General features: G+C 39.3%; 1 protein-coding gene across 1 annotated transcript in view; it reads right to left on the reverse strand.

Annotated features, from left to right (window-relative positions):
* DCUN1D1 (defective in cullin neddylation 1 domain containing 1) overlaps positions 1–11,274 on the reverse strand; it is a 32,678-nt gene extending 21,404 nt beyond the window's left edge. The window contains exon 1 of the mRNA XM_074328486.2: positions 10,975–11,274. Coding sequence (XP_074184587.1) covers positions 10,975–10,977 — 3 coding nt within the window. The 5' untranslated portion in view covers positions 10,978–11,274. The remainder of the gene's footprint in view (positions 1–10,974) is intronic.
* Between the last annotated feature and the right edge of the window lie 405 nt (positions 11,275–11,679).

Consider the following 11,679-nt stretch of genomic DNA (forward strand, 5'->3'; position numbering starts at 1 on the left):
ACTAAGTATTTCTATATGCCTGACTAATCATTCCCAGCAATACATTTTCCTCATAAACTATTAAACCATTTTAGCTCAACTTATTTTTGATCTACTATCAGAAAGACAATTAAAAAAAAATCGAAAACACAAAATATGGTATCATTTTGGAAAAGAAACTAGGACAGAAGCAAAGGAAGTACAATCACCCTGCAATTCTTCAAGAAGAAGAAATGAGAGCATTGTATAAAGGCTCTAGGAGGGAAGTACAGCCCCTCTCACAACCTTGACCAAGCACAAAGTTCTGCATAACAACTGGGAAGAAGGTGATGCTATCTAGCCAGCCAGAGCCGTCAAACCCTGGGTAACAAGGAGATTAACGGGTGTTTGCTGCAGTCCTAAAACCCACTATAAAGGATTCAGGAAACAGTTCTCCTCCCAACCTCACCTCCCTTGTTTTCTTGCTATTTTTACCAAATGTGAGAAAGCAAGAGTATGAGTCCACTGCATTTCTCCTAGTGGTGTCCAGAAACCAAAATAATCATCACTAGAATTTCCTCATGTTTTCACTCAAATCAGAAGCCCTGAAATATAAACAAGTACCCCCATCCTTCCCACCAAGGTAATTTTGATAGGATTCTCCCTTTTTACCACTGAAAGAATCACCTTTTTCCCTAAGCCTGAGCCTACCAAAGGCTTCTCACTGGAATAGCCTCTTCTCACTTGCCTTGTGTTGTCACAGATTTAATTCTCATCTGACCTGAACCCTAAGTAAATTGAAGCAGGGCAATTAGCCCCCTCCACTCTCTTCCAGTACCAAGGACCATGTTCTCCCTCCCCTCCCACCCAAGCCAGTCTCCTGTGGAATGTCTGCCTTCCCACTATTATTGTTCTCCCTCACAAGTCCAAATACCATTTCTCAGAAAACACTTGGGTTCTTCCTGCACTACTGCAAATGAAAGGGGTAAAGCATGTTATAGGACACACATTAATAGATACAGAGGTCTGTGGTATAAGCAACACATCTGAGAACCAAAGCATCTTTGATCTGGCCCAAATCTCAAAAACTCCCACTGTACAGATGAGAAAAACAGACCCAGAAGGTTAAGGAATTTGTTCAAAAATCACCCAGATTATTAGGAGAAATGGAACAAGAACAGAAAGGTCTCATGAATCCAAGTATTAGTAACCTTTCCATAAACCATACTGTTTGCTGTACATATTTATAAGCCTTTGAAATTTGCAGAAAAAAGACTACCAAATATATAAATATTTCCATTTGTCACAGAATAAAAAAATAAGACTATACAAAATCAAATGTGAAGAACAACCCCATCTCTAGGAATATGAAAATGTTTATGCAGTTTTCATACGCCTCGAGTGTGACCTTTCGGCCATATTCGTCTACCTCTGTAAATATGCTATTGCTTAGGGTTAGATTAAAATCTCAACCTCTGTTCTCCATTTAAATCGAGAAACTATAAATTCACTAACTTCTTGTTACTTCACTACCATCTCTGGACCCCAGATAATTCATATCCCATTACACATCTCTCAAATGTCTAGGATTCTTGCCTTTTGAAAAACATCTCCTCAAGACTTATTCAATTACAATAAACTCACAGTGACATCAAATCCCAAGGAAGATACCTGTCTTATTGTAATATACTCTTTAACTGAAAGGAAACTACTTTGATTTCAACTTTCTATTAAAAACTATTTTTTAAATTAGTATACCTTTCTCCTTTGAGAGATACAGTATACTGACACATTTTAATCCTTCTCTGAAGAACAGGGAAGTCACGGAGGGTCACTATGATCATCAGTGACCACTCTATATTGTTGGACTAAGTGTCGGACATTAACCTAGAAGTACAGGCCACATCCAGAAAACTATTTTTTAATTAAACCTGACATAACTTCTTTTTTATAACTTTTTCCCATTCTCCTAACTGCTATTAAAGGCAGCAAAACAATCAGGATTATTTGGGGCTTTATCATACAGTATTAAATCCAGTGCACTGTTCCCTGAAACTTGAATCATTTTTGTTGATGAAAAGGAAGGAAAAACACAGCTTAAGTCAATTCTGTAAGCCAAAAAGTGCTGTTCGTTCTACTGACTTCCTGTCAGAGAGCAAGATATTAGAAAATTGGAGGAACAAAGATAAAAATCATCTTACCCAACAAATTAGTAACAAAATTATACAAGTGAGTATTTAATCCAATGTCATATCTTATTTGAAAAAAAGTATGTAATAAATATCTATGTATATGAAAATATAAAAATTTAAGTGGTTTAAAATTCCAGTATATGAACAACATCAATTTATTTTCAGAAGGACCGCAGCCTCCCCATTTCCAATACCATAGAAGCTAATGAGTGATACCTGGCAGAGAACACTGGTTCCTGGTAGGCCAAGTGATAATAAGCAACCCCATTCCTGCAAAGTCTGATTAAGTACCCTCCCCTTCTTGTACGTATCATATACTCTCAACATTTCTCTGTCCATTCTCTCTGCCTAGGATAAATCTTAACACTTGTTTCCTACTAGGGAACATGCACTCAATTCCGTGGTCTCAAAGACTGTCCCAGAGCAAAGCTAGAGTAGATTACACAGAACTGCCCTCTTCCCAAGCCTGTTTAGGAGAACTGTAACACCCCCAACCCCCTATCCCCAGGCCATATAGGGGCGCCAGGCAAGGTGTTTTGAGAGTATGGCACCAAAGGTTTAAATTTCTGTCAATTTAAGGAAGAGAAAAAGGATTTTTTTTTTGTCTTCCTTAAATTGACAGAAATTTAAGGAAACAAAGAATTATATTATAGGAGATGAGAGGATAGATAGAAAACTGAAGTGGAAAAAAAAAGATGGATTTTCTGTATTTCTACTACAAACCCAGTGGGGATCTTCCTAAGAGCAAAAACACGTGACTACAATGATTCAGCACTCAAATGTAGGATATGCCATTCACTTAAGACCTACGTAAAAGGAATTACAGTAGTCACTAAATAAAACCAGGCAATACAATCTGCAGCACTCACATGTGAAAACTATCCAGATATCATCAAATTTTCAAGGAAATTCAAGTAAGTATGTAAAATGTATAAAATACAGAACATATGCGTATTCTGATTGTTTCTGATTTTAGCAGAAAATGGGGAGGAAGAAGGGGGAGAAGAGGAGAGAGGAAGAGAGGGAGAAGAGGAAATAAATGCTATCTCGTGTAATAGGAAGCTAATTACAATTGTACCAAAGATTACCAAAGTTAGAAATACTATCATGATTTGGAAAGTAAAAAGCACTTACTTGCTCATCTTTCCAAAATGAAAAATCTGGTTATCAATATATGTTATTTAATACTTAAATCTAGCACATGTTTGCAATTTTTTTCATCCAAGAAATTTAAGAATCACATTTAAAAGAATAGCTTATCTGGGGGGAAAAAATCAGACAAATACTTTGAATGCAGCCAAGTACCATATAAATAGTTGAGTATATTTTACCACTGAACTTACAAAATCTATTGTGATTGAAGAACAGGGACTCAGAAGGGCTCTCTAATAATAACCATAAAGTTAAGAAATTCCTCATATAAGTATTTCCCTCAAGAAAAGTAATAAGCATGGAAAATGATTTTCTAGTTAACAAAGTCCTAACACTTTCAAAATAGAAATAATTTTAATGAGTGATATTTTTAAAAGCAAAAAAATTAAGATCCATTTTATTATTTCTATTATTCTGCATTATCTTCTTACCCTTAAGTTTAAAATTGTCTGAACTCTAAAACACCAAAACCTTTATATTTTTACCAAAACCTTTTTATGTTTTTAAAGGAATTAATTTTCTAATTCAATTCTAATTATCTCAGGAGTTGATAAATATAGCTCATAAAAGGCAATGTTTTAAAAATCAAAACAATATAATGATCACCCATAATTCTCACTAAAAGCTCTGTGTGTTGATTCTCATGTGTTTACCATAGGATTAACAGTTTAACTTCATCTGAAATTTAGCACAGCTAGTTTAAGTCCAGAAAATCATACTTTCCATATATGATACACAGTATTCAGTAAAGTCAAATGTTACCAGTTTCCAAACCACTCATTTATAAAAGGCCTTCCCATAAATTATAGGTCTCAAGTCAAAAGTGCAGCAAAAATCAATTCAACTAATGAGACTACCTACTTCTAGAGAAGACTTTCATCTAGGAGCAAAGTTCTGCAAGACAGCCATGCTAATAATTTCACAGGAATACCTAGGAATCCTATTCTCTTCTACCTGCACAGAGAGGCAGGATATGGTTAGTGAAGAGTGCAGACTCTCAAGCCAGACAGGATTTTAATTCTACCGGTGCCTCGTAATTGCTGTATGACTTTGGGAAAATTATTTAATCTCTGCATGCTTCAATTTCTTCATCTGTAAACAGGGTGTGAAGGTTACATGAATTAACTCAGGTTAAACTCTTAGCACTGTAACTATAGCAAGTATTCCTCACAAGTTCACCAAGCAAAGAAGAATACTCCACAGAAAAAAAGTTAATTTCATGTAAACGGTAAAGAAAAAATAATAACCATAATCAGAAAACTAGCAGCTAACATTTATTTGAGCTCCTACTGTGCCAACTATGTGCTAGGTATTTAATTACTAACAATTCTGCAAGGTGGTTATCATTGATTCCATTTTACCAAGGAGGAAACCAAGCCTCAGAGCTCGATTTATCTACAGACTTGTCCAAAAAGTAGCAGAGCCAGGAATGAAACCCTGGAGCCTAACTTCAAGGTATGGTCTTTATATTTATTCTACATTGTCATCAAGTGAAAGGACAAAAAAGGGCAAAAGTGCAACCACTGACTAATTATGTGTGCACTGGGGTGAGGTGAACTGTGAGCAATATTTTTTCATGTATTTTTATGGAAAAGTTAAATAAGTAATCAATTGACCTTTCACCTTTAAAATGTAAACAATCTGCATTCTGACTAAAAATTGCCCATTACACATTCCCTCAAGACCTAACTAAAAAGACTAATTTAGGGACGGAAACTTCCCTTTAGAGATTTTTGGGAGGGAGAGGAGGGGAGAAGAGGGTATAGGCTATTTTTAAGACAAGTAATTCAACAGGAAGAAAAATAAGTTTCTAGTCCTGTCAGTCTATTTTTTAAAAAAGAGGGCCACAATCTATATTTTTAAATGTACAGAAGTGGCAAATTAGAGGACACTGAAGATAAGGGTTTCCTTTTCTAATGAGTAGACTTTGGAACCCAGAGAAAATACAAATACACGTACAAGTTATGGCCAGAAAATATAAATGTGTACAATTTCAAATATTAAGCAAAACAAAACAAAAACCTTCCGTATTCTTTCAGATTAAAAGCTGCAGTTTAGAATAATGACTTATGGTTAGGCCTGTGACTCTTTACTTATTCATCTGTAAACTTCCTGCACTCTGAATGACAGTTAAAATGAACTCTTCTTTAAAAGGCACTGTCCTACTACCAAGTCAAACGTGGAAAAGTACACTACACTGTGTAATTACTTTACCCAATGATGTTTTATATAATGGCAATTTACTCAAAAAAATGTTTCAGAAAGTGTACTTGTAAGATCCAAACTGGTTTTGTATGTTTTTAAAGGACTTTCCTCATAGGTTTTAAAAAAGTATTCTGTTAACGGAAATTTAAAGGATTTTTTCTTCTCCCCACACTTAATTATTATTCAGAAGTTGACTACTAACATAAATGGGATAAATTTTTTGATTTTGGTTTAGAGAAGACTGTTTTGACTATTAAAATATTATTGTTGCTAGTTCCTAATAATCTACAATAGGATAGAAATAACCTCCTTAAAATACTTGTGTTCGCCATCATATTTCAATTGATTCTCCCAAACTTATTGCTTAAGCAGTAGTCAAGAGAGCTAATTTAAACTTGCTTCTCCTCTCCATACACGTGTTTTCTAAAGAAACCTCAAATTAACAAAGATTACTAAGGCAAAAACAAAGAAAGAATTAAATGAGATTTTTAAGTTCCATAAAGAACTTATAATAATGACTAGATTAACAGTCATGTGAGATTTGTTTCATAAAGAAAATAAATGATCCTTGAAAAATAAAATCTCCTAATTCTAAGATTTAATATCTATTCAAATCCTATATCCAGAAATATTAGAATCCTATGAATAATAAATAAGCACTCTAAATGTTAAATGAAATGAAAATATCCTAATATAACAAAAAGGAATGGGCCTTGTACATCAACTTATCTCTGTTGCTGAACACTGTTCAGTGTTGAGGGATTCAGAAGTGTAACGCAATAGAATTCTTTAGAAAACTCTTAATTCTCTCTTAAAATTTTACAAAGCAAACAGGCAGCCTAATCACTCTCAGTGATTAGGTACTAATTTTATAATACGGGTTCAACAAAGTGATGAAAGATGCTTTAGTGGCACTTTTTTCCCTTCTGTTTTTGCTTTTTTTAGGTGAGGGGTATGCACCTCAAGTGACTAGGTAAACTAGACAGTCAGCAGGTTATTCAAGAGCTTGTTTGTGTCCACAAAGCAACCGTATCCTATTTGGAACTATTTCTCTTCATCAAATGTCACGGCTAATACTATCACAACACATACTGAAACTTAAAAGGGGGCTTTCTCACAGATTTTCATTGTGCTTGACCCAACCTCAGGCCATAATCAAAATAGCCACTTGACTCAAATGAGTTCAGTTGTTTTAAAACTTAAAACCACCACCACCACAATGAGCTACTTTTACTTTCAACTTTTTATCTATCTGTACCAAAAGTTTTCATTTTTCAATGACTTAAATGTTTAAATCAGATCATTTGATTATAAATGGAAACAATTATTCAGTATAGGGAAGAAACCAGGGTGAAACTAATCAAAAATTCCACACATACACTGAAAGGGTGCTTGCTGGGTTGTTTTCTTTTTGGATGTTTGTTTTGTTTTGTTTTTAAAGATGAGGGGTAAAGTATGTTAGCAGAGACCAGGCTTCTAATCCCTCCTCTGCCACATACTAGCCCTTTCCCTTGGTCAAATCATTTAGAACTGCTAAACCTCCATTTCCAGGAACCACATGAAGCCTGAATTCGTGAACAGGTGATGCGCATTATCAAGACCTTGGATTCCAAAGGATGCTGCCGACTGGGAGACTATTATGAACAGAACACCTTTCAGTGCTTGAACTGGGTGTTTACCAGGGAACTACATTTCATTACTTTATGTTCAAAGGAGGTAGCAATATCTATCTCACAAATTGGAGTGGAGATTAAATAACAGTGGTAAATTGTCTGACTAGCAGACAATAGGTTCTCAATAAATATGGATGTCCTCCTTTCTCCTCAAAGGCCCAGTTTTCTGCATATAGCCATTAAACTACATACAAACCACTAGAATATATTCAAAAGCACTCTATGAAAGGTTTTGTTGTATTGTTTTGTGAACTAGTTTTTATTGAATATTGGACAGTCATGTTAAACAATTCAAAACTGTACATAGAAGCTGCATGGTAAAGAAAATTATAACATGGGTATTGTTGTGTTTAAAAACTGCTTAAAAAATTATCTATAATATTGCAATAGGACACTATGGCACAGCAGAAACAAGATCATGTTACTCAGAATCCTTCAGTGGTTTCCCATTTCTTTTGGAATAAAAAGCCAATATCCTTACAATGCCCACCCAGGCCCACCTCCACGCCTCTCCACACAGACCTCGTCTTCTCCAATACCCCTCTCCCCCATAAAAACTGCTCAAGCCACATTGGTCTCAATAGTCCTCAAACTGTCTCCCCACATTTCTGCATGACTTACTCCATCTCCTAGTCTCCTCAAAATTCACCACATCAGTGGTACAGACACCATTTTGCAACCCCACATTCACTGTGCCCCAACACTCCCAAGTCCCCTCCCTAACACTGCTTTTCTTCCAGAACACTTAACAACTTCTAACATAGTAAGGAAGAAAAAGATATACTATGTTTATAATTTGTCTCTCCCTACTTAAACATAACCCTCAACAGAGCAGGGATTTTTTCTTTCAGTGGAAAAAAAAAAAAATATATATATATATACACATATATATATACACACACACATACACACTTCCATATCCCCAGTGTCTAAAACAGTGTCTGGCACATAGTAGCTATTTAATAATTAATTACCAAAACAAATTAAGGCCCTCCTTTAATTTACTTATATATGTATGCAAAAGAATGTGAAACAAATTCTTAAGAGACAATCTTGAACAGGCCTACATTCAGCGGGACTTATAAACTCTGGTATTTATTCAAAATACAATCTTAAATTTCAAAGTGCACACATTTTAAAAAAATATATTAAAAACATAGTAATTAACATTATTAATCATCCATTAATTTGAATTTTGCTATTTAAAATATTCATTAATAATACTTGGGTTTTCCTCTGTTTAAATGAGTAATATATTTCATTTCAATCCAATTTTCAACCATTTCTCTAGATTTCATATACGTTAAAAGATTACATGTACCACAAATACTGGGAGAAACAGTAAACAGGAGAAAACAGTTTCAGTTCTGCAACAAACAATTTTGTAACCTTGAACCTCAAAACCTCGTTGGTCCTCAATTTCTTCTTCTGTAAAAGGGAAAATTAGTAAATAAGATGATCTCTGAAGCCATTCGGGTCTAGAAATTCTATGATGCTGTGAATCTATAAAAATCTAGAGGTTACACAGTCTACACACGTCTCACCTATCTAATAAAAATCATTACAGCCAACATTTTTATAGCTGAATCGAACTTTAGAAATCATTAAATCCAATCCTGTCATCTTACAAATAAGAAACACAGAAAATTTGTACACTTCTTACAAAATTTTTCTGGAGTAACAGGATATTGTCTAGTTTTAGAGTTATTTTTGGTCTGTGTGTGTGTCAGGTAGGTTAACTGAAAAATTTTTTTTTCATATACAAATTATTTCTGATTATCCCATCATTTAAGCTTGGTCAAGAATTGACAAAAATATGTGCTCTTGCAATGAGCTGCACTGCACTACACTACACACGCCAAAAAAATTACCCCAAAAATCATATCAAGAAACAAAAGATAAATTTATAATGAAAAACTTAACTAGAAAATTTTTATGGCCTAACTTAAATTAAGGTCCATGGTGATTTAGTTTCTACACTAACAAGAGCATACCACGACAATTCTAGTGACATAATCTGAGTTCAGCCACAATATTTTTAAATTAGTAATATCTTGTCACTTCTGGTATAACTAGATGAGTTAGGACTAAATTCCAAAACTGGCTAATTTAATACTAACAAAAGGACAGGCGCTTGCTTACAAGCTCCAATCCAAGCTGAACTCTCATATGAACCACAAGGAAGCCTGAATTCCTGAACAGGTGATGCGCATTATCAAGACCTTGGTTGGATTCCAAAGGATGCTGCCGACTGGGAGACTATTATGAACAGAACACCTTTCAGTGCTCGCATCGGGTGTTTACCAGGGAATTACATTTCATTACTTTAAGCTCGTCCCTAACACGCCTAGAGTCTGGAAACTTTAGGAGTAATGTCTATGACCGTCAAAATACTTAAGAAATTAGAAACTGTTTGGATGCCCTGGTGGATCTTTGAACAGTCTTATCAATCCAAACATAACCTCTACTTTATGGCAAAGTTTTCTTACAAATGCAAACGGTCAATTTTTATGGAACTTAACCATAAAACAGAAATCTTGAATATATGGCAAATTAAATCACATATCCATACATGACACCAAAATTCTGCCAAGTTGGAGGCTGGGAGTAGGTAAGTGTCAGCAGAAATATGACCAACTGAAAACAAAAAACATGGGGCCATTCCCTTAAAGCAGACACACACATACACCCTCCTCAAAGAGGCCTTTATGTTCCCTATGAGCAAACGGACAGTATCATTTTTACTGTCTATTCATACAGTAACCTGCGTGGAATGCAACTCATGCTCAGACTATAAGGCCAACATCGCTTCTGAAAAACAAAAAAGAATCCAAGAGCGTCAGGTACGTAATTACCCAAATGTAAACATAACTTGACTACCACGTCAAGCCTGTAAGACCATTTTTTCCCCCAAACAAAAAAAGGGAAATAACTTGACAAACTGTTTTTTAAAAATCACAAATGGTCTTTAACCGGCGTAATAAAGCAATTACTCCTCCCACCCCAAGCAAATAAAATACGTGCTCAAAAGGCAGCAAGTCAGTTTCTCCTAATTTTATGAAATGAGAACAGGTTGCACTTCCGTACTCCCCCCTCATCCTCCAAGCTCAGCGGTCTCCCATGTTCTCAGTAGAGAAGTAAATATAACCTCCACCAACTGGCAAGTGAAACTCATTTTCCAAAAGCATGGGACGCATCGAGAAATGATGGAGAAACGAAAAGGACTGATACCCCTCCCCAAGCAAAACTGCCCGGAGACTTGAGGGGTGTTGGAGGCAGGAGCGGACGAAGAAGAGCCCCGGGCAAGTGTCCCCCTCTACCGGGCCGGCGGCGGGGGAAGCCCCGGCTCCCGGGCGGGGGGAGGCTCCTCACCCGGAACCCCGGACCCCGGTCCCCGGCCAGACACAATGGAGCCGGCGAGGGCACCGGGCAGCAGCAGGGCCGTTGCCCCATCCCCTCCCCCCGCACCAACGCCTCCCCCACCCGCACCCGACCCGGCGAGGGGCGCCAGAGGCCGCTCCCCGCGCCCCCAACTCCCCGGGGTTCCCGACTAGGCCCGGCTCCGCTCCGCCTCCTCGGCTCTCACGTAGCGGCGGCGCCCGGGCGGGAAGGGGCGAAGAAGGAAGGGAGAGGCGGGGAGGAGAGCCCGCCGGAGAGCGGGACGGAGGCCGCGGGCCGCGGCTCGGGGCAGCCGGGTCGCCGCGGGGCGGAGGGCGGCCGGGGCGGGGGTGCGCGGCGGCGCCGGCCCCCAGCCGGCGGGGCGGGCGGGCGGGAGGACGGCCGCAGTGCCTCACCATGTTGGTGTCCTCCAGGCCTCTCCCCTCCTCCTCCGGCTCCGCAGCGAATGGACGGCGGCGGCGGCGGCGGCTCCTCTCACGGGCTCGCCCGGCTCCCGCTCATGCGCAGTGCGGGGCGGCCCCGGCGCGGCCCGGGGAGGCAGCCCCGGGCCTCGGGGAGGCGGAGGGACGGGGGCGGCGGTGGGGAGCCCCGCGCGGGGGTTTCCCCGGGTGCTGGGGTCCCCCTGGGCGGGGGGCGGTAGACGCGGGCGGAGCAGGGGGCGACCCACGCCCTCCGCGCGCCGACATCCTCCCGCTGCGCCCGGCGGGCTCCGGCGGGGTGGGGGCCTGGGGACACCCACCTCCCCTTCCTACGCGCTCCTTCCGCTGTCAGACCGCCCCAGCCGTGTCTACACGGGCTCGAGCGGGGACGAGAGGTGGCCAATGACGAGCAGCTGGGAGCGACTGTAAGGTGTAAGATTGAGGCGCTAGATCTATCCCAAACCACCCTCCCCATAAATACCAAAAAAAAAAAAAAAAGAAGAATCCTGTGAAAACACCACCCGGTGTTTTCTGCCCCCTACCCCACGTTCCAGGATCTGGACTGCAGTAGGTCCCCCTGGTAGACATACCAGAGGAGACCTTGGTGTAGCCATGTGGAAGCTGTACTGCCCTGTGCTGTGGCACAGACTCTTCCCCAGACCTGTGTCCACGGGGAGACCA

Source organism: Rhinolophus sinicus, chromosome 17 (genome assembly GCF_057876585.1).
Source record: "Rhinolophus sinicus isolate RSI-liver-muscle chromosome 17, RSI-T2T, whole genome shotgun sequence".
Taxonomy (NCBI): Eukaryota; Metazoa; Chordata; class Mammalia; order Chiroptera; family Rhinolophidae; genus Rhinolophus; species Rhinolophus sinicus.